The following is a 21,148-nucleotide window of genomic DNA, read 5'->3' on the forward strand; positions in this document are numbered from 1 at the left end:
TCTCATAATTCCTCTCTATATAGTGACTTAGCTGAGAATTAAAGATGCCTAATGTTTTTTCAATAAAAAATTCAAGATCTTGCAGAAACAAATTTAATGTAATTTGCTTTCTAGAAGCCTGTACCATATATTCTAAGTTTGCAAAAAGACTTTTCATAATAAGCACACAAAACATAGAAGGAGGAAAAATTGAAATGGATGCAGTCTATTTTCAGCTTCTGTAACGGAGTAGATGAACAGAGTTCTGACAGAAATTCAACTAACCTTCAATAGTTGTTTTCAATAGCGTAGTTTATTCAGCAAGTGCCTGAATATTTATTCTTCCCATAACAGTTAATCAGAGTAAAACATATTAGGTCAGGTTTATTGTTTTTTAATGCAAATCACATGGTTTCTGTAGATTTTTGAAGTGTGTGATGAAGATAACAAAGGCTACTGAAGCAGAGAGGACTTTAAAGTCGCTGTAGTAATGTTGTTTGATTATAAACCTTCAAAGGTGGTTGGTTTGTTTGTGGGGTTTTTTTGTTTATGTTCTGAAGACCCAGCTTATACAGATATCTCACTGTTGAGACCCTGTGTACTGACTGGTACACACTAATTGGAGTAGATTACTGTAGGTTTGGTAAACAGAAATATCTACAGATTCTCAGTCATTTTCTTATGTGGGGGTATTTATTTCAAAAGAAAATAATCAAACCCCTACCTTTCCTGCTGCAGACTGTGATGGGTGGAAGGATGCACTGTATTTCACAAGTGCACAAGATGTGTGAAATAAGTGAATTACTGAGCTTGTTATTGATCAATTTAGAGATTTTTATTAGTGAGAGACTCCACTTTACTCAGTGGTTTCAGTAGATGTGAAACTACAGCATGTCCTAATAATAAACATGTATTCTCAAAAATCTAGTTATTTTTGGTTCAAGTAGCAGCTGGGCAATTTTAGTTCTGACTAATACAATTCTGTAGCTGTACAAAAATCTTAACAAAAAGTTATTGGGAGAAATCATGTGTTGTACTCACAGGCAGATACAGGACAAATTGTATGGCTTAATGTAGTTCTGGAAGTTCTGTTTCTATTCTAGTATGCAAGTGATCTCAAAAAGAATATGGAGAACACACATGTAGGATTTTAGAATAAATATACCTGTGTCTATGAGTCTTTCTCAAGGCATATTGATGCAAGCTTGACCAATATACTATAAAGTATATTTAGTGTAGAAATGATGATTCATCTTTCTTCTGCGATTTGAGCAATCTTCTTCCCCAAGGACAACTTGTGACTAATTTTATTTTTTTTTTACTTAAATACATATTTTAAGAAAACAGTCTTAACAAGGTCATAAACAAAATTTTGTCTATGATCATTTAAACTAAAAAACACAGAAGTATTTTATTAAACTGAATGCAGTCATCTCTGATACATTTCAGCTGTGGGTAAACATTTCCTCAATGAACTAGGGCCAGATCTGAAAATAATTTAGACTTCTAAAGTGAGTCTTAACTGCTAAATTATGAATCTGAAAATGCTCAGCTTCCCCTTATCTATCTTCTATCTTTTTTTTTTTTTCCTACCTTCATGTAAAAATTAGCTGTTCTGTTAAATTCTCTGAATGTTTCTTCCAGTAGGAGTACTCAAAACATGCTCAAGGCATTCAAACAAGAGCAGGTTCTGTGTATAAGTCACTGATGTCTCCTTCTTGGAAAGAGAATAGAAGTGGAGGACTCTCGGGAAGAAAGGAGCTGCAGGTTTAGTTATTTCTTTCTGAAAAGGTGCCAAGTCACACCTGCCGGGTCTCTAGGCAGTGCCGTGACCACCTGGCTGTAGGCCATTTTGTCTGTGCAGCTGCACAAAAATTAATTAAAAACGTTTGTTCCAGGACTGATTCTGTCATGTAGTGGTTTTGCTAGCTCCTTAAGTGGGCCCAGTTCCAGCAACAATTGCTCTCTACCCAGTGACTGCTCATTGTGAAGTACTAAAAGATCCCTGGGTAGACAGATACTATTCTTTGTGCCTTTGCTAACATGCATTATCTATGGTTTATGGCACAGCCATACCTTTTGCTTTTATTGATGCCTAGGCCTTGTGAGTGTTCCTTTCAACATTTTGATATTTTTTACCTTAGTGCTGAGAAACACAACTTTGTGCACCAAACACAGAAGTTACAATACTAAAAGTTGAGTGTTAGGATCCAGTTCTTGGACGTGTTATTGTGAATTTTCCTTTGTTGTCAAAATGTTTGAAATCATTTAGTAATAGCCCTTGTATTTCTTCAGAAGTCACTAAGAACAGCTCTGGCAAGGAGAATACTTCCAATTGCTTTTCCAAGAAACAGGGAATGGTGTGCATGTTACCTCAAAGTGAAACTGTTTTCTCAACTACACTTCATACTAACATAAATTTTTCAGTAGAAATGGCAGTTACTTAGTATCATCAACTGCAATCAAGCAATTGCAGTTTTAGTAAAATGTTGATGCATCTTTTTTTTCAGTCGCTTTCATTCTATAAATTAAAAGTAATACTGACTTTACCCACTAGATGTCATGAACGAACTCTTCACTGGACAAGGTGGGACCTAGGAATTTAAATCACATTCCTACTCGCTTTTTCAAAATTCGCTACAGCAATTCTATATATTCTTTAATAAAATATTTTTGTGTGATTATTAAGAGAGATTATGAATTTAGCACTGTTTAAAATCAAGCCTTCTGAGACAAATAACTGGGAAACATGAAAAGAGAGATTAACCTGATTTTTGGACTGATACCATGTGTATATTTGATATTAGCATATAAAAATCATAATTTCTGGGAACTAGCAGCATTGTGGGAATCATGTTTTTGAGACACGCTTTTTTTTCTCTGGAGGCTTGGTTCAGTGATCCTCTTTCCCCCCAAATTATTTGCCTTGATCTAAAATGCTCTCATAATTCAACAAAAAATGTTCAGCTACCTAACTGCACATTCAGGTGTTAAGTGTTTCAAATGGAAAGGGTACTGCAGGAATACTAATAGTCATGAAAATAGGTTGTTTCCACAGCTGAATTTTATTCCTGGTAGTGTTACATTTAGATCTAATTAAAAGCACTCTCTATACTGTGCCTTGGAGGCCAGGCTCCCCAAAACGTCCACTGTTTTCCCTTACCCAACTCTGTACCTTCACATCAGGACACTGACAGGTCGGCATCTGCTGCTGAACGAGATGCCAATAGCAGGGCACCCTGACACCCAGAGTACACAAGGGCAGTCTGAGCTCAAGGATGCTTACAACTTCCAGCTGCTCTTCTGGCACATCTTAACAAAGCTTTCTAAAAAGGACTTCCCTAGTCTATTTGTATGCCTGACACAGTCTATGTGAAAAGTGTTGCAGGCCAAACGGAACATATAGTCTTAGGTTAACTAGTCACTGCATGTTTGGCTTGTCCGTTCTCCAGAATGGAGTCGTACACTTAGGTTGCACTAGGAGCTGCTAACACGTCATCTCCTCTCATGTGAGTTGTCTCAGTGCTCAACTGTTGTCCCCGAATCTCTGTCTTTCACCTGGTGTGCAATGAGCTGAAAAACACAGAGCCAGGATATATGTTTAATCTATATCTGCACGGAGATGGGTGCTAGGTGGTAATTCCACAAAGCTAGCACACCGCACACAGGGAAGTGACATATTTATACACTTCAAACTACACAAATATGTGTTTAATGTGATGACTGGTTAGTTTCTTATAATTTTGTTTCTCACTGGTTAACAACATGCCTCCTCTCAACTTAGTTACAATGTCTTTTTATTATTCTGTGCAAACTCGAAGGGTAGGGATCTTAACTGAGTAGGGGACTTTTTCTCATCAAGATGTGTGGTTTTCACATTAAGAACACAACTTGGGCAGTCTGTATGGTATCTCTGAGCACATGACCAAGGGAGGTTTCCTTGTCCTGAACTCAAGGTTCTGTCTTTTTATCTCTTCATTTTACAAGGCTCTACTATCTTTGAGCCTAATTATCCCCTCCCAAGGCCTTGTCCTGTGCAATGTTTCTTTTTGTTTTAAACTTTAATCTTTCATCACAACTATGTGCAGTCTTGTATTCTAATAACATAGACACAAAAGTTTGGACTCTGCACACTCAGTCATGCTAAAAGGCTGTAGAAATATAGCTCAAAGTGGACCTCTCTGCTTTCTTGGATATACACTCCCTTTCTCTTTTGTACATTGTTCAAAGATCTTTTCCAGTGATCTCTTAGTCACCTCCTAATTTAGTTCTGAAAAGTCAGTTTTGTTTTTTGTTTTCATCATGTTGCTTAGCTTTTTTATTTGTACTATTAGTAATATTGATAACAAACGAATATTCGTGAGTATTAATGAATCTTGGTAAAACACTAATCCACATGTAAGTATGACTCCTGTGTTCCTATTAGATAAAATTGTGAGATCCTATTGAAAGACAATAAAGGAGATACATAGTACATAAAATGAGACAGTAGTGGATTGGTTTCAGGATAATTGTAGAAGCTGGATGATACGAAGAGATTTTTTTAATTTCCTACTATATTTTTATTCTCTACTTTTTTATTAAAGTTTTTATGTTAGGTTTACCAAATGAATTTTGATCAAGCTAGGTTTCGGGAAATAGTTGGCCTCCAATTGAAACAGAAAGTTCTTTCCTTGTTTAAAGGAAATAACAAATTTGAGGGCTGATGCTCCAAAAGTTAATTTTTAATATTGTGCGTAGTTGAACTCCAACCTATATAAAGTTAAGCATGTTTGTTTAAGCATACTTAGTTTAAGATTTAGGATATTGATTAGGATTCTATTAGGACTACATATATACTTAGTTTACTGGATGAAAAAGAGGTTGTTTTCCTTTAATTAGAGTAAAATACTTTCCTATGCCCTAGATGATACTGTTGTATCATATCTATTATTATGAAATCAATATTTAGTGAAATCACATACTATTGATATAAAATGGAAATTGTACAGGAGTCAGATCTATCGGATCTGTAGAAAACCACTGTGGCATATATTCTGTGTTCCAAGTGGAGGTGGGTTCAGTAATGTCTTCTGTGAGACCACAAAATTTGGGTACTATGCAAACGCTATGCAGGCCATGATTTCCTTTTTCATTCATAAATTTAAAAAATTTCAATCTTAGTCTCTCAAGAGTTTTGAAGAACCCAGTGAAGATTAATGATAAGGTATGCAGCTGATAATAAGATTCAACAAGGCTATGTGCCAGGTCCTGCACTTGAGTCACAACAACCCCATGCAACCCTACAGGCCTGGGGAAGAGTGCCTGGAAAGCTGCCAGGTGGAAAAGACCCTGGGGGTGTTGGTCAACAGCCGGCTCAGTAAGATCCAGCAGTGTGTCCAGGTGGCCAAGAAGGCCAATAACATCCTGGCTTGTATCAGGAATAATATGGCCAGCAGGAGTAGGGAAGTGATCATCACCCTGGCACTAGTGAGGCTGCACCTCAAATACTGTGTTCAGTTTTGGGCCCCTCACTACGAGACAGACATTGAGGTGCTGGAGTGCGTCCAAAAAGAGCAACAAAGCTGGTGAAGGGTCTAGAGCACAAGTCTTGTGAGGAGTGGCTGAGGGAACTGGAGTTGTTTAGTCTGGAGAAAAGGAGGCTCAGGGGAGACCTCATCATTCTCTACAACTACCTGAAAGGAGGTTGTAGCGAGGTGGGTGTTGGTCTCTTCTCTCAGGAAACCCAGCAAATGATTGAAAGGACAAGAGGAAATGGCGTCAAGTTACATCAGAAGAGGTTTAGATTGGATGTTAGGAAAAATTCCTCTACTGAGAAAGGGCTGCCAAGGATTGGAACAGGCTGCCCAGGGAAGTGATTGAGTCACCATCCCTGGAGGTGTTTAGAAGAGGTGCAGATGTGGCACTTAGGGACATGGTTTAGTGGTGGACTTGGCAGTGTCAGGTTAACAGTTGGACTCAATGATATTAAAGATATTCTCCAACTTGAATGATTCTATTATTTTATTCTATAAATCAGCTGTCCATGGCTATTAAAGGGGATCATATTTTTTCATTAAGTTTTGTGGTAATTTTAGTGCTCGTACGTTACATTTAGCTTGAACTTATTCTTGCTTCTCAAAGCAGCATTTCTTAATAACATTATATAGTGATAGAGAAAAGGAATTAGCAAATGTTGGTGTTCAAATTGGTAAGTGATGAAAAAGATTCTATCAATTTTTGTATACTGTTCCACTGTTCACTTTGGTAAATAATGCAGTCTTATACGACAGCTCAGTAAATATCTCCTTCTATAACAAGCCTTCCATTTATATAGTTCTGCTTGTTTTTTTCTTGTCCTTGACCTTATCAATTATGCCAATACATTTGTGGGGTCATGTGGCAAATCTTATTGAAGAACTGATTCATATGAAAAATGAAGTGGCAAAAAAATGTGATTGCTTTTATCAATAAGTTCCCTCATCCCTTTCGCCACATGGCCCCACAAGTGTTTGTATAAATACATTTAAAGGGCATTGTTGAGGCTGGTTCTGTTTATTCTAGCATTGATGCCAAAACCCATGTTCATTAAACCACACCACAACAAATACAAAATAAAGATTTTACTCAGATCTTTTTTCAAGAGAACAACCACATATGAATACCTGAACCAAAAATAGTGAACTAAGATATAAAGATAGATTATGGATTTGATAATACCTAATTGGCTTTAATATTTTTTTAAGATGACCTTTTTGTGTGTTGCGGTAGCTTTATAACCTGTTCTAGTAGCACATAAATTGTCAGCTCTCAAGATCAATGAATAGGTGGCACTCTGTTATAGGAGTCATTCTGTAAAAGGAAAATTGTATACTATAATTTTCTTGGTTTGTATGTTAGTCTGAAAGAGAAAAAATAAATTGATGGAAAGCTTATATTGCTTTTTATGGTTTCACTTCCATAGTTATCCAATTGAATAATACAATTTAAACATAAAGAGTTTAGATTTAGATTAGATATAAGGAAGAAATTTTTTTCCTGTGAGGGTGGTGAGACACTGGAAGAGGTTGCCCAGAGTTGTGTATGTCTCATCCCTGGCAGCGTTCTAGGCCGGGTTGGATGGGGCTTTGAGCAACCTGGTCTAGTGGAAGGTGTCCCTACCCATGGCAGGGGGTGGAACTGAATGATCCTTCAGGTTCCTTCCAACTCAAACCACTCTATGAATGGAAAGCTGTTCAAGCAGGCAAGTTCAGTATGTTTAGGTAACCTCTGTTAAAGAAATTATGCATGTACAGAAGCTAGCAGTTGAAAGCAGCAAGTCTTTGTAATCCTGGAAACTGAGACTGTAACAGTTGTTAATATATGATTTATCAAGAAGAAATAAGGAAAAAAACACTGGAAATCTGTAAACTTGGAGTTTAAGATTTGAATTGAGACAGCAGGTGGAGCTGAAGGAGTTGTGCTTTTGAACCACTGCAGAAATAATAGGATATGAATGAATCAAAAGAAAAAGAAGTGCAGAGCTTTTGTTATATTATTTGATAAATAAAAATTCTTGCAGGATGCAGTCATGTTGCCTTCTAAAGAAAACTAAATTGTTTAAAATGAGTAGAAAGCATATATTAGAAAGTTATGAGAACAGAATATTTGTCTGTGTTTAAATATTCAACTGAAGTGGGAATTTTTGCAAAAAAAATATCTATCTGCAGAATTTTTATATCAAGATTTCTACATGTTTCATAGGGAGGCCTAAAATTTTGGGGGTCAGATTTTTGTTTCTTAATTTTTATGTTTTACTTTGATTTTAGAAGAAATGTTCAACTAAGAACTTACAAACTAGGTTTGCATTTCAATTTCCTTCATTTTCAGTTCATTAAAAGGATAAGATAAATGTACAAGTAAAGACTTCCATATAGTACACAAGAGGAATAACCAATCCAGTTCTACATTCCATTTTATTATGAATTTCATGGGAACCTAAATCTGAGGTTATGGATTATTTCAGAGTTCTCTCACTGCTGGGAATGCTGCCAGATAGATTGTTTGTACAGCGTGGACCTTTATTCATGGCATGCAAGTGCTATTGACTTAGAAAAGCCCATGTTTCACTCCAGTGCAAAGAAACATGAGATGGCAGGTAACAAGAAGAAAAAAAGTGGAAGTAAACAGAAGCATTATACTCAAATATAGAAAAGATCTGAGAAAATTTAAACAGTATTGATGTATTTGCATGATCATCTGACTTTGAAGGCTGTTCTTAACAGTTTTATTTTTACATATATTTATATAATTAAATTAGTAAATAAATAATTATAATAGACTACAGTCATATATATTTTTAAGGAGAAAAAAACCTGACTTTTTTTTTCAGGGAGATTTATTTATGTTTTACATTTTTCTAGGTGTATTATTTGAGAAGGTTTTTTATCTCACGAGTGCAAAGAAGGCTGCACAGTTATACAGTAATGAAACAAATATTTACAGCTTTTGATGTGCAAGGTAAGTTTTTTCTCCTAAATATTAGGAGTATTAATTTAATTCTGAAACAATTAAGCAAAACAGAACACCTGGAGGAAATAAAAAGAAGTTAAGATGAGGTGTTCTGGATGCTGCAAAGTTAAGTAAAACAGTATACCAGACTAACAAAGGTTATGATGGTATTACTAAAAATAAAGTCAGGGTCACTAGGCTGCAGTGCTCTAGATGGTAGCTCTGTACTGTCTGCTGTATTATGAGCTCTTCCAGCTGTTAAAAGCAATCTCTAGCCATTCACCCTACCTACTTGTTGTTACTGCTCCTCATTATTTCTCTGTTACCCGTACTCATGTATATCCACTCACTTATTTATGCCACATACTTTACAGATTTCTGTCCCTGGTGATGGCTATAGATATTTTTTACTCCTCATGATAGGCCAAGAAAGGGAAACCAAAGCAACAAGAATTTTTTCTTGTTCTTCTTTGGAAGTAGATGTGGTGATTCATTTTTGTTCCTGCTAGACAGCAGAGGATCTCCCATCACCAAACTGAAAAAAGGAAAACTTCATCAGGAGCCTCTGAACTGATGCGCATTTAGATGCAATTCCTTCCTGACCTGGGATAGGACTATGGTCCTTGAAAAGAGGGAAAGTGAAACATATGGCAGATCAGATGTTGGGATTATCAGACAAGCATCCACTCAGCTTTTTGCTGTGAACTAAAAGTAGCTTTTGAAGTGTTATTTTTAGTGAGTTATTCCAAAGAACTTAACTGTTTCAAGCACTGTGCTTTTGTTTGTCTTGCTATTTGCTGCACACAGTCTGCAATAACCCTGTTTGAGATACATTATTTTCGAGTTGGATCTGGAAATGAATTTGTAACTTGATATTACTCTGATATAATATATTCATGACCTTAAGTCTGCAGCAGCATTAAACTGAAGGAAATTTTTTTTATGAAAGAACATTTTTGAAACACAATGCTCAGTGTAACAGAGATGTAAATGAAAATGATAGATTTGAAGTGTAATTTTGCATATTTTAGAGTCTATATTTTCAAAGTTTTACAAATCTGAAATTTTCAATTCAGAATGTCTACTTTTAAAGTTAAAACTTAAATAAGAGTTGTATATGTAGGCACAGTAACAGGGTTCATGGTGGCAAGAAGGAATTGCCAGTATAAAATCTTTCTTAGGCTCTTCATCTATATAATGTAGCTATCCTAAAATAATTTGTGAATAACTTTAAAACTGTATGATCATTTCAGAAATGTGAATTTCTTAGCTCACGTGCAAACATAATTGTACTAAATAGTTTTAAAAATCACCCTTAATTTATGTTACTTTTCTCTTGCGTAATCTTGATTGAAAAGACAGAGGATTTTTGACTTTTGAAGACTTCAAGAGAGCCTTCAATTCTGTTTCTCCTAAGTTATCTGAAAAAATCAGAGTTAAAGTCTTCGGGTAAGATTAACAAAGAGATCATTATTCCTGGATCGCAGGCTTTTTATTACATATATTTCAGTTAATTGAAATTATTATATTCTATCATGCAGCTGAAGATATAAGCTTCAGCACATTACTGTTTCAGGGCCTTTAATGATAAATATTATGAATATAGACAGTATGTGTAAATAATATAATAATTAATATATTACTATACAATGAATAGACATTCTATAAATAGAAACACTAAAAATTAACTATAATCAAAATAATAACTATCCAGTACAGAAAGTAATTTGTTGCCTGTACTGTTTCTTAAGAAGCCTAAAATTATTTACTTTTACATTTTCCTCTTGTAATCAGGAAATTGACATTCAAGAGCTGTATCTTTAAAAATTCCGTTAAACTGTAGTGCATATTGCAAGGCAGTAGTTGTGAGATTTCTTGCAAGATGAGATTGGCTTAGAAGTGAAAGGATAAAATTTTAAGTGTAATTTGCATATCATAAAAACTTGACCTTACCTCTGGAGTTGCCAGTAAATATTATTGTTTAAATGTTTTTGAAAACATTGCATTTCAAAGTGTAAAACTTTCTTTTTGGATGTGAATGATTTGATTGGATGTAGCTCAGTCATTGAGGGAAGTCCTTCACTTCGGAAGACATGACATCAGATACCCTGCTGAGCACAATCTTTAAAATGTGGTGTTGGATTTTGGATTGTTTTTATTTTGCAGATATCTGGAGTCATGGCAGACTCCAAGCATTATAGCAGAACAGGAATTGGTCTGTACATCTTTCAAGCATGCAATAACAAAATCAAAGTGTACAACAACTAATGTCTTAGGTGATACTCTTGTGCTTTTGCACTAAAGATGCAATATATTTTGGCGAGAGTAATTAATTTAAGAATGCCTATAAAGTTATGTGTTATATTTTTCTTAACGTCCAAGTGGTTTTACTATCACTTTTTGGTATATTTTCAAGAAATTAATAGAAAAATGTGGGTAGAATATCTTGAGGTGTTATTCTTTGAAAATATTTTAAGGACTACTAATGATGGGCCTAATGTCCAATTTTTGTGCCCAGTGATTAAAAAGTGTTTCTTGAATATTAATGCTTTTTAGGTCAGAAAAGCATACGTAGTTGCTGTTCATATTGTTTTATTTAGCATTTTTACATATATTTTTTCATTAACTTTCTAATTTGAAAAATTGTCAGGTAAATTCAGATTTAGCTTTACAATGTAAAATTGTTCTGAAGACTTTTGGCCCATCTTTCTGTCAATGAAACTCCCTAATTTCAAACTTAAATTATAATAATGATGAAGGAAAGTTCAACCAAATGTCATGGTACTATGTAGCTAGTAAAGAAGACATGTCACAAACAACACTAGCTCTAATGCTAGCATATTAGCCTATAAATATCACAGTCCGGCAAAAGAAACTTACAGTTGCATTTTTATGAATGAGGTGTGGAACCTGAAGACAAGCATAGAAAAATTTCATTTTTCAGGAAATTTAGATGTTTCTTTGACTACTCTTGAAATAAATTGCACAATAGAATTGTGTAATACAGATTTGTTTTACAACTGAACAAGAAGCCAAATCTGCATGGAACTCCTCAGAATTGTAATTTGAAATCAAAGTCCTAAATCCTCCTTTAGGTGCACATTGGTTTTGGGTATTTCTTTTAGCTCTTGTTATATATGTTGAACTTTATGTAGGGAAACAGAGCTAAGACTTTTGTCCTAAACTGAACAGGACAGGATTTAAATCATATGACAAGAAAGCCAGAGGAAATATTTTGGACATAGCTATTTGTCAGAAGCTTCAATGTATTTGTGGCACAATATCTGTATTACAATGTATTGCTAAAACAAATAGCATATAATTTCATATTTGTAGATATGTTTCTTGTTCTTCCTCTTTTTAGTACAGTGATCAAAATTAAGTTTTGGAACTGAACATAGTTTTAAAACATTTCTTTTGTGCAAAGTAAAATAATTTACAATACATATACACATAAGATGTTTAGAATCTTTAGGTCTGATGACTCTGATCAAGTGTGAGTTCCAAAACTATGTCTATATTAGTAATTAATACAGCACATAGGGATCAGGTCTGCAGACCAAGAAGTTTATGCTAGGGACCCAATATCTGTATGACATCCATTGAGGGAGTTACTTGGACTAATTCTAGTCTGGTCAACAGACTGAATGATCGCTAGAAATTGGAGTGCTTTGGGTGCATGCCAGGAGCACATCTTCCACTTTAATTTCATCTGTAAGGAATGCAGTTTGTATGCTGTGACCACTGTGACGTTACCCATAGTACAATCAGTGGGAGAGACTGGGAGATTCAACTAAAAAGAGCATTCCAAATCTTAAGTAAAACATAGTGATATATTAAGACAAGGAAAAAAAAAACCCCTCAACTGATATATTTCAGAGCTTTATGAAATTGTTATCTGAAAAGGATTTTTTATGTTTATGTATAAAATTTTTCTTTTGGTAGAAATGCTATATCCAAGACATATCAGGTACTGGTGTATTCCTTTAATTTGGAAGGTTGCATGTATATATGCATGTATATATTTTCTTATACTTTAAATCGAGTAAAATATTACAGAATAAGGTAGGTCTGGTTAGTGTCACAAAGGCTAAAAGGAAAGGGAAGGGAAGAAAAAGGAAGTAGGAAAAAGAGTTAAAGGCACATACAATAGGTTTGCTACTTACCATACAGATCAGGGAATTCTTTTCTGCTATAGAGTGTAATGCTCAACATATTAGACATAAAAATGAAAACAAGTGTATTCAAGCTACACAGAACACAAGAAAGAAAGAATATGAGTAACTGATTTACATTCAGAATGAAGGGCCCCACTAAAGTAATTTAGCTTTCAAATCAAGTAGATTTGATTTGTCGGTGTGCAAAATGCTCATAATGAGGCATCCATAAATGTTGAACTGATTTTAACAAACTTGTCCTGGCATCCATATATGTTGAATTGATTTTAACAAACTTAAGTCTTGACAATGGAATTCTTGTATTTATCATTCATGTATTCTCTTAATATTAAAATAGTCTTAAAATGTTTAATATATACTAAGAAGTTAAAGAGTAATGGATTATTTTTCTAACCTACCTGTAAACAACTGTCATGCTCAAAATCTTTTTATGGCTACAAAGGAGACACACCTGATACATAAAGCCAATATTTATTTGTACTGTATACTGAAATCTTAGCAGTCTAGTGAAAGAATTATTAGTACAGTTTTAATAACTGAAAAAAAAAAAGAGAAGGAAAAATAAAATAGATAATACTGTGCTACAAAAAGTCTCAGTAGAGTTAAATATGTTCTACACCTCCTAACATCTACCCCTTTTGCCACTGTTATTCTCAGCCTTCCATTGTCCCCCTCAGTCCTGAGGTTGACAGAGGTTGACAGGCAGGCATGATAGAATTAATTGCCATTATCCTGACTTCTTCATCAGAAGGAGTATGATATCCATATTGATGTTTTCTTCTCTCTCACTCTAGCATCCACTTGGGTCATTTTTATGCATTTTCCAACACAATTTGCACCTTCCTCTTTCTTCGCTGGTCTGCAAGCCTACATCGCATCCAAATTTACTATATATGGCACAGATTACATATTTTAGATACTCATTCTTTGCTCTTTTTGTCATCCATAAAACCACTTCTGTCCATCTCTTGTGTCTGCATTTCTTTAACTGACCATTGATGAGTTTTTTATAGTCTTGGTCCTCCAGTGTTAGTCTGTGCCCTGTATGTTAACATCCCATGCCTGTACTCCTCTATGTGCTGAAGGCCTCTGCTATCATGCCAGATCTATATTTCTCTACATCGTTATCTTAAATTCATATTTAATTTTACATAGAAGAAATTCTTGTTACTACTGTGTGTATATAGCTATGTTTATACTGTATAAAGTTAAAAAGAACAAATTAGACATAGCCACCTGGTCCTTAAAAGAATTGCTGTTACAGATAAACCAAGTGAAATCTCCAGGCAGGTCAAGCAAGTTCAGACAGCCTGGCAAGCCTCAGTCCTCAGACCTTGCAAACTCAGTACAAACTCAATGTGTGGCCTGTTATTAACAATGTCTGTACTGTATTTACTGGAATACAGGGCTATGAAACATACAGTTAATATCTCTGCTTTACTTCAACATTGTAGTTTTTTTTATAAATGTGTAAAGATCTAGTGAAATAATTTGAATTGTTAATAGAGCTTCAGGATGGAGTGGTGCTGTTAAATGCTCTATTTTATGAAAGAAAAGAGATACATCATTCAGTAGTATTTCTAAGTATAGTAAGTGGGTGGTTTGTTTGGGGTTTTTTTTAAATTCCATGGGAATAAGATCAAACATAAATATATTTTCATCTCATACTGATAAAATAATATTTAATGTGGACGTTCTTTCTCCCAAGGGATTGTTTTCTTACAAATATCAGTTATATACTGCACTTAGCTGTTGCTAAAGTTTGCAAAATGTGGGTGAATTTTCAGTTTATATTTGATTGTGTTAACTGACCATAATCTTGCCTAAACAGTAGCATAACATTTATTGTTTCTGAGCTAACATTGCAGTTATATTGAACGAAATGCTCAAGTGCTTATGATGCACCTGGTGTGCACCTGATTAAAATGCTATCGTACCAACATTCTTGACACAGGAGTTGCAGAAGTACCTGCTAAGGTAAATGGTGTGATGATGTGTTCCTTCATGATGGGGTTCTTTGTAATGGGTAGCACACACAATGATTTCTTTATAATAGTGCTGCTGTTCTGCATGTAACTGCATGGATATGAAATGTGACAAGGCCTTTGCAATAATAATTTGTGATAAATGTCTGTTTGTAAGTGAACATGTTGTCCTTTAAAGTGGGATTCAAATTCTTAGAAAAATATTTCAAGTACTGTTTTCCTTTTTCTTGTGAATATGAATGTCATATTCAAATTACAAATGTTATTAATTACTGCTGGTGAGAAAATATTTGTCTTAGCTATACCATTTGTTTAGAAAAAATAGGTTATTTGTATGCTAAATCCTTAGACCATGATAATGGAAATAGTGACAGATGTAAGCTGAAAACCAATCACATGTGAATGCCTATGAACCTATAAATGATGAAAAATGACTTACAAACCAAAAGTGGACAGAAAAGTCTCATACAGTTTTTAAAGCTAGCAAGCATAAATCAGATCTTTGGGAAGAAAAGGCAGCATTCATGATCTGCATTTTATGCTGCTGTGCCTTTAGATTGATAGGATCACACACTAGAGGTATATTAGTACTTCTGTATGTATTGGTACTTTCCATACAAAAAATGACCTAATTGTCTCGTATTTCTTTCATGTAATTATCTAGTAATGAGAAAATAACCTGTTTTTCAGAGTCGCCCCATGGAAGAAATCTTATGCTCTTTTATGCAAGTTTGATTTATAGACATGTACTGCAGAACACAGTGAATATGAGACATTCATCTTCTTATGGCTAGTTGCCATGGAAACATAGTACACAGTACAATGTCATTCCAGCTCTGGTGATGCCTGCAGTAGTTTATTCCTTTGTTGTTCTTGTTTCTTAAGCAACTGTCTTGCAGACTTTCATATTATCACACTTCATCACCTATAAAAGTCTTTTTCCTTATCTCTTGAGAGCCATCTCTAATAGAAAAGATACATTTTTTGTCTATCCATGCATATCAGTATATGTACTTTTTTTTTCAAATCATGGGTTAAAAGCTTGTACTATGCCAACAAATAATATACCATTGCCCTAAAGCTAGTAAAAAAAGATGGTAAACCAGACTGAACATCAAAGTGTAAAGGACTGCCTCAGCATCTATATTTACTATCTCCTATAGGGGACTGGGTTAAAAATGTTTTGCTGTAACCAGTATCTCAGACCAGGAAGACGGAAAGTAAAAATAATCCAACAGATTCTCCTACCTGTCCTTAGCTGGCACTTGTGAAGCTGACAAAATCCCACAGTGGTCTTATAATATGGACTCTATTTCACCCTGGTGAGATAAGAAATGCGAGGAATTGGGGGGGAAAAAAAAAAAAAAAAAAAAAGAGATCCTCATAATTAGTCCAAAAACATATTAAGGGTGTTCAGGGGAGCAAGAGTCAGATTGAATTATTTTTATGTTGAGAAGCTGTACCCTAACACTAACACAAGTTCTTCTTTTTCAAGACAGCACCTATTTCATGATTCATTACACAGAGATCTGATACACAATTAAGGCTGTATGTGTCCCACATTTTCTGTAAGTGTGGTGATACTTTGCGAGAAAACGTGCATGGTTGAAAATATTTTGTAGAGAACCCTGAGTTAACACCTGAAGATAGGTGTATTTTTTGGTTAATACTAATAGTTCCGCTTGTTTTTTCTATCTGTAACTCTGTTACCAATTTCGTAATCCAATTATTTAACAAAATACTTTGCTACTTGTGGTGGGTTGACTCTGGCCAGCAATTAAGCACCCACCCAGTCACTCATTACTTGCTCCCATAGTGGGTTGGTGGAGAATATCAGAAGAGCAAGACCAAGAAAATTCATAGGCTGAGATAATGGCACTTTAACAAGTGAAGCAAAGCTGTGCATGCAAGCAAAGCAGAATATGGAATTTATTCACTACTTCTCATCATCAGGCAGATGTTTAGCCACTTCCTGGAAAGCAGCATGCCATTGGTTACTTGGGGTGATAAACACCATACCACAAACATCCCCTCCTTCCTCTTCCTTTTCCCAAGATTTTATCACTTAACATGATGTCATAGAATCATAGAATGGTTTGGGTTGGAAGGGACTTTTAAAGATCATCTAGTCCAATCTCCCTGCCATGGGCAGGGACACCTTCCACTAGAACAGGTTGCTCAAAGTCCCGTCCAGCCTCACCATGAACACTTCCAATGATGGGGCATGCAGGACTTCTCTGGGAAACCTGTTCCTGTGTCTCATCACCCTCACTGTAAAAAATTCCTTCCTTATAGCCAATCTAAATCTACCCTCTTTCAGTTTAAAACTATTGCCTGTCACTACAGGCCTTGGTGAAAAGCCTCTCTCTGTCTTTCTTATAAGCCCCCTTTATATATTGCAAGGCCATAGAAAGGTCTCCCTGGAGCCTTCTGTTCTCCAGTCTGAATGACCTCAACTCTCTCAGCCTTTCTTTTATTGCAGTAACAGGTGATATCACAAGTCTCTTTACAGCATGAGCAACAAATTTCATGTGGTATGGAACATCCCTTTGTTCAGTTTGGGTAAGCTGTCCCATCTGCATCCCCTCCTAAATTCTTGCCCACCTCCAGCCTACTCACAAGGGAAACAGAGTAGGAAAATAAAGCCTGGAGGCTGTGCAAGCACTGCTCATCAGTAGCCAAAACACTGGTGTGTTATCAACACTTAGAGTCGCAAATCCAAAACACAGCACCATTTGTGCTACTGTGAAGAAAATTAACTCCATCCCAGCCAGACCATGTACGTTACTGCAAATTAAAATTACTCATTCGCTCTAACACTTTTCTAATAAAAAACATCACTAGTTAAATCCTGAAGGAACTGGGCATACTGTTCCTATGGAGCAGTACGCCATTATACATCTATTTCACATCTATTAAAAGTATGGAGCTTTCACTATAAATAAATCTGATAGCAAATCATCCTAATAAAAATTTTAAATAGAATTTCTAGCAGATATGACCCAGGTCTATTTTCCAAATCCCACAAAAAATTAATTTAAAATTTTGAACTTTTTTGTGTATCACTTTATCTGAAGAGAAAGGGACTGCTAAAACAATTGGCATAAGCACACATATAAATTTTTGCAGGGCAAAACCTAGCATGCAATTATGATTCAATATGCCACACATTTACATCATTTACATTCTTATTGCTTCTAAATTATTCAACATGCTTTTTTCTAATTTGGGAAACAATACTACATTAAATAAATCTTATTTTTTAAAGTTAGCAATTTAAATTAAGTTCATTTAAAAATCTATGCTTTTTCTATTTTTGAGGATATTTCCAAACAAATATTTGTAAATACGTTAACAAATTTCAATAAGACACTGGTTTATGCCTCGTAGTTGTCACTCCTGCCATTCACACTGGCCTTCTTTCATTGGTCCTTGAAGTGCAGGTAAACTGTTTTAACTTATGTTAAAAGAGTTTAAAATGTTAAAACCAATCCCAGCTCACATAAATCCATGTTATTTTGCATTGCCATAAAGTAGGGATATGCATGTGGTCAGTTACCATAATAGATCCATAGTAAAATAACTTATTAAAATGCGTTAATGCCACAATAAATGCTTAGCTGGTCATTTCCTCAGGGCTCTCTGTTAAAGACAGTTTCTTTCAGATGGGATAAAACTGTGACATATAATTAAAAATATTAGAATGTGGCAGCTATAAAATAGACCAAATTCACAACATAAAAGATTAATATTTTTTTATTATGAATGACATCTGGGATAATAGCAGTGCAGATATCTTTTTTTCTCACCTACCAACATGCCTCAAATGTGAATCAGTTCTTTTAGCAGTAATTCATGTACGTAGGGACTGCCTACACAGATACTGATTATTTTTTAATTACATTGGATGATAGAAACTGGGAAAAAGACTGACCCCACCAAACTAATTTCAAGTAAACTATTAAACAGCCATTAAATGACAAGAGTTCTTGTTACTTTTCATCCAAAGCTGAACCTTTGCCCTGAAGGGGAAATTGTTCCTTAAGCTCCTTCAGAGCACACTTTTAATCAAAAGTAAATTTTTCCCCAGTGTTAAAAATATTTTTTTTTTAAATAAACTGCATCTTCTATTTGAAGTGTAATTTGTGGTGTATGCTGATAGACTGAAAACCAGATATGTTTGGATTTTATGGAATGGAATGGAATGGAATGGAATGGAATGGAATGGAATGGAATGGAATAGAATAGAATAGGAATAGAATAGAATAGAATAGAATAGAATAGAATAGAATAGAATAGAATAGAATAGAATAGAATAGAATAGAATAGAATAGAATAGAAATAGAAATTTCAGATGGAAGGGACCTACAATGATAATCTGGTCCAACTGCCTGACCAGTTTGGGGCTGACCAAAAGTTAAAGTACGTTTTTACAGGCTTTGTCCAAATTCTTCTTCAACATTGACAGGCTTGGTGTATCAATCACCTTTCTATGAAGCCTCTTCTGGGGATTGATCACCCTTTTGGTAAATAAATGCTTCCTAAAGTCCAGCCTAAACCTCCCCTGGCACAGCTTTGAACCAGATCACTGGATCCCAGGGAGAAGAGCTCAGCATCTCCCTCTCCAGTTCCCCACCTCAGGAACCTGTAGAGAGCAATGAGGTCACCCCTCAGCCTACTTTTCTCCAAAGTAGACAAGCCCAAAGTCCTTAGCCACTCTCACAGGACATTCCTTCCAGCCCTTTCACCAGGTTTGTTGTCCTCCTCTGGACACCTTCAAGGACCATCACATCCTTCTCAATTTGTGGGGCACAGAACTTCACACAGTAGTCAAGGTGAGGCCTCAATAATGCTGAATATAGCAGAATAATCACCTCTTCTGACCAGCTGGTCATGCTGTGTTTGATGCACCCCAACAGAGATTGTCTAGTGTGACTATTTGGTGGTGCAACAATAAATATAGCTAAAAGAGTGACTGGGAGTGTTTCACTGATGTGCTCTGGTTAAAATTTCAAAGTGTTGAATTGTTGGTAATTTGTATCAACAGGTTTTGTTAACTTCATAACCAGTTCTTTTAATGAACTCTTTCTGTGGATTTGTGATCTCTATGCCTTTGCTTGCTTTTTCCCTTACAAATACAGTGCTTGTAAATGTAAGAAAGAGCATATGTGGCTTTCACACAGAACTCCAGTGCAATTTCCAGGGAGTTGGTACAGAGAAAACTCTATTCAATCCATTGATTCAGTGTAGTCAAGAGGATTCCATTTCCTATCATTGTGGTCAATTTTTAGATATTCCAAATAAAATGCTGTCCATTTAGGATCCTTTGTTAATATCATCCTTGAGTGCTCACAGTACTTACCTGTCACATGTTCTGGAGAAACATACCCTTTTGTGCTATTATTTTGTTTGAAAAGAGCTTTCTGTGAAAAGGCTTTAATTGCCCCGCTCTAGACTTCTTTCTCTCAGACATGACCAGAAATTGTGGCTTCTGATTTCTTCACTCTGTGTTTGCATACTTAGCAGTTGTAGGAAAGGTAATTTATTCACACTTAAATTCTCTTTTCCTTTGCAAAAAGACCTTTCATGACAATTTCTCACCCCATTGGTCTTTGGTTTCTAGACTCTTAAACTCCTATAATTCCTAATTCTTTTATCCCATCCCACCTCATCCCTATGAATTCATAGCTATTTTTTCGTATTTTCTTTTTCTGTCTGTGTTGGTTATTAACTAGCAATAGGAAAAAAAACCTTGTTAATGAGTAAAGTGCTCCATAATTATTCTTTATTTGTAACATCTGATGATGACCACTGTGATAGGCAGGTAATGGGGGAGAAAACTGTTTGTCAGGTATGCTGCTGATATTCACATATTTCTGTAGAACAATATTCTTTTTCCTAGGAATCATGTCATACTTTTTAGAAACTTTTCAGTAATTCAAACTATTAGTTTCCCATATGAAACTCATAGTTCTATTTCAACCAGGAATTGTCCCTGTCCAGGTTCTGTATCCTAGAGTTGTACAACAGCTGTAATTGCATTCTCTGCATCGAACAAAGACTCTCCTAATCAATTATTTTTATTTATTTATTTTCATAGCCTAGACAAGGTTGAAGGTTTAAGTTTTCAATTCTATCATCACGTGATATAGCATCTGAGTAACCTGATGTGACCTCTTCTCATTATTATTTATATTTGTATCCAGACAGATATTAACAAGGCAAATTAAGCAGAAGAGTCTTTTGTCAAAATCTAATGTACCTTCATTGCTCTATATCCTTTGTTAGGACTAGTTGGCATGGCATAATCTTTCTGTCTTGATATGGGAACTCTATGTATATGCTGTATGAGTATCACGGCTGTATTCACTCTACTCCCAATTCTGACATGTGTTTAACACTAAGTGTCTGAGAAATTTGTTCAGCAATTTTGATCATGGTTGTTTCAGGATGTTTTCCTCCAAGTTAATAATCAAGTACTGGTAGGCTTTAGAGCTTTAAAGCACATTGCTGATATCTAGACTGTTGCTTAGCTCA

At 35.3% G+C, this 21,148-nt stretch overlaps 1 protein-coding gene across 1 annotated transcript in view; it reads left to right on the forward strand.

The window, feature by feature from the left end:
* Nucleotides 1-454: 454 nt before the first annotated feature.
* Nucleotides 455-21,148, forward strand: part of EFCAB11 (EF-hand calcium binding domain 11) — a 74,680-nt gene continuing 53,986 nt past the window's right edge. Inside the window, 5 exon segments of the mRNA XM_026849636.1 lie at nt 455-503; nt 5,028-5,072; nt 8,361-8,430; nt 8,432-8,457; nt 9,807-9,897. Coding sequence (XP_026705437.1) covers nt 470-503; nt 5,028-5,072; nt 8,361-8,430; nt 8,432-8,457; nt 9,807-9,897 — 266 coding nt within the window. The 5' untranslated portion in view covers nt 455-469.

This window comes from Athene cunicularia, assembly GCF_003259725.1.
Source record: "Athene cunicularia isolate RWA chromosome 5 unlocalized genomic scaffold, athCun1 chr5_part1, whole genome shotgun sequence".
Taxonomy (NCBI): domain Eukaryota; kingdom Metazoa; phylum Chordata; class Aves; order Strigiformes; family Strigidae; genus Athene; species Athene cunicularia.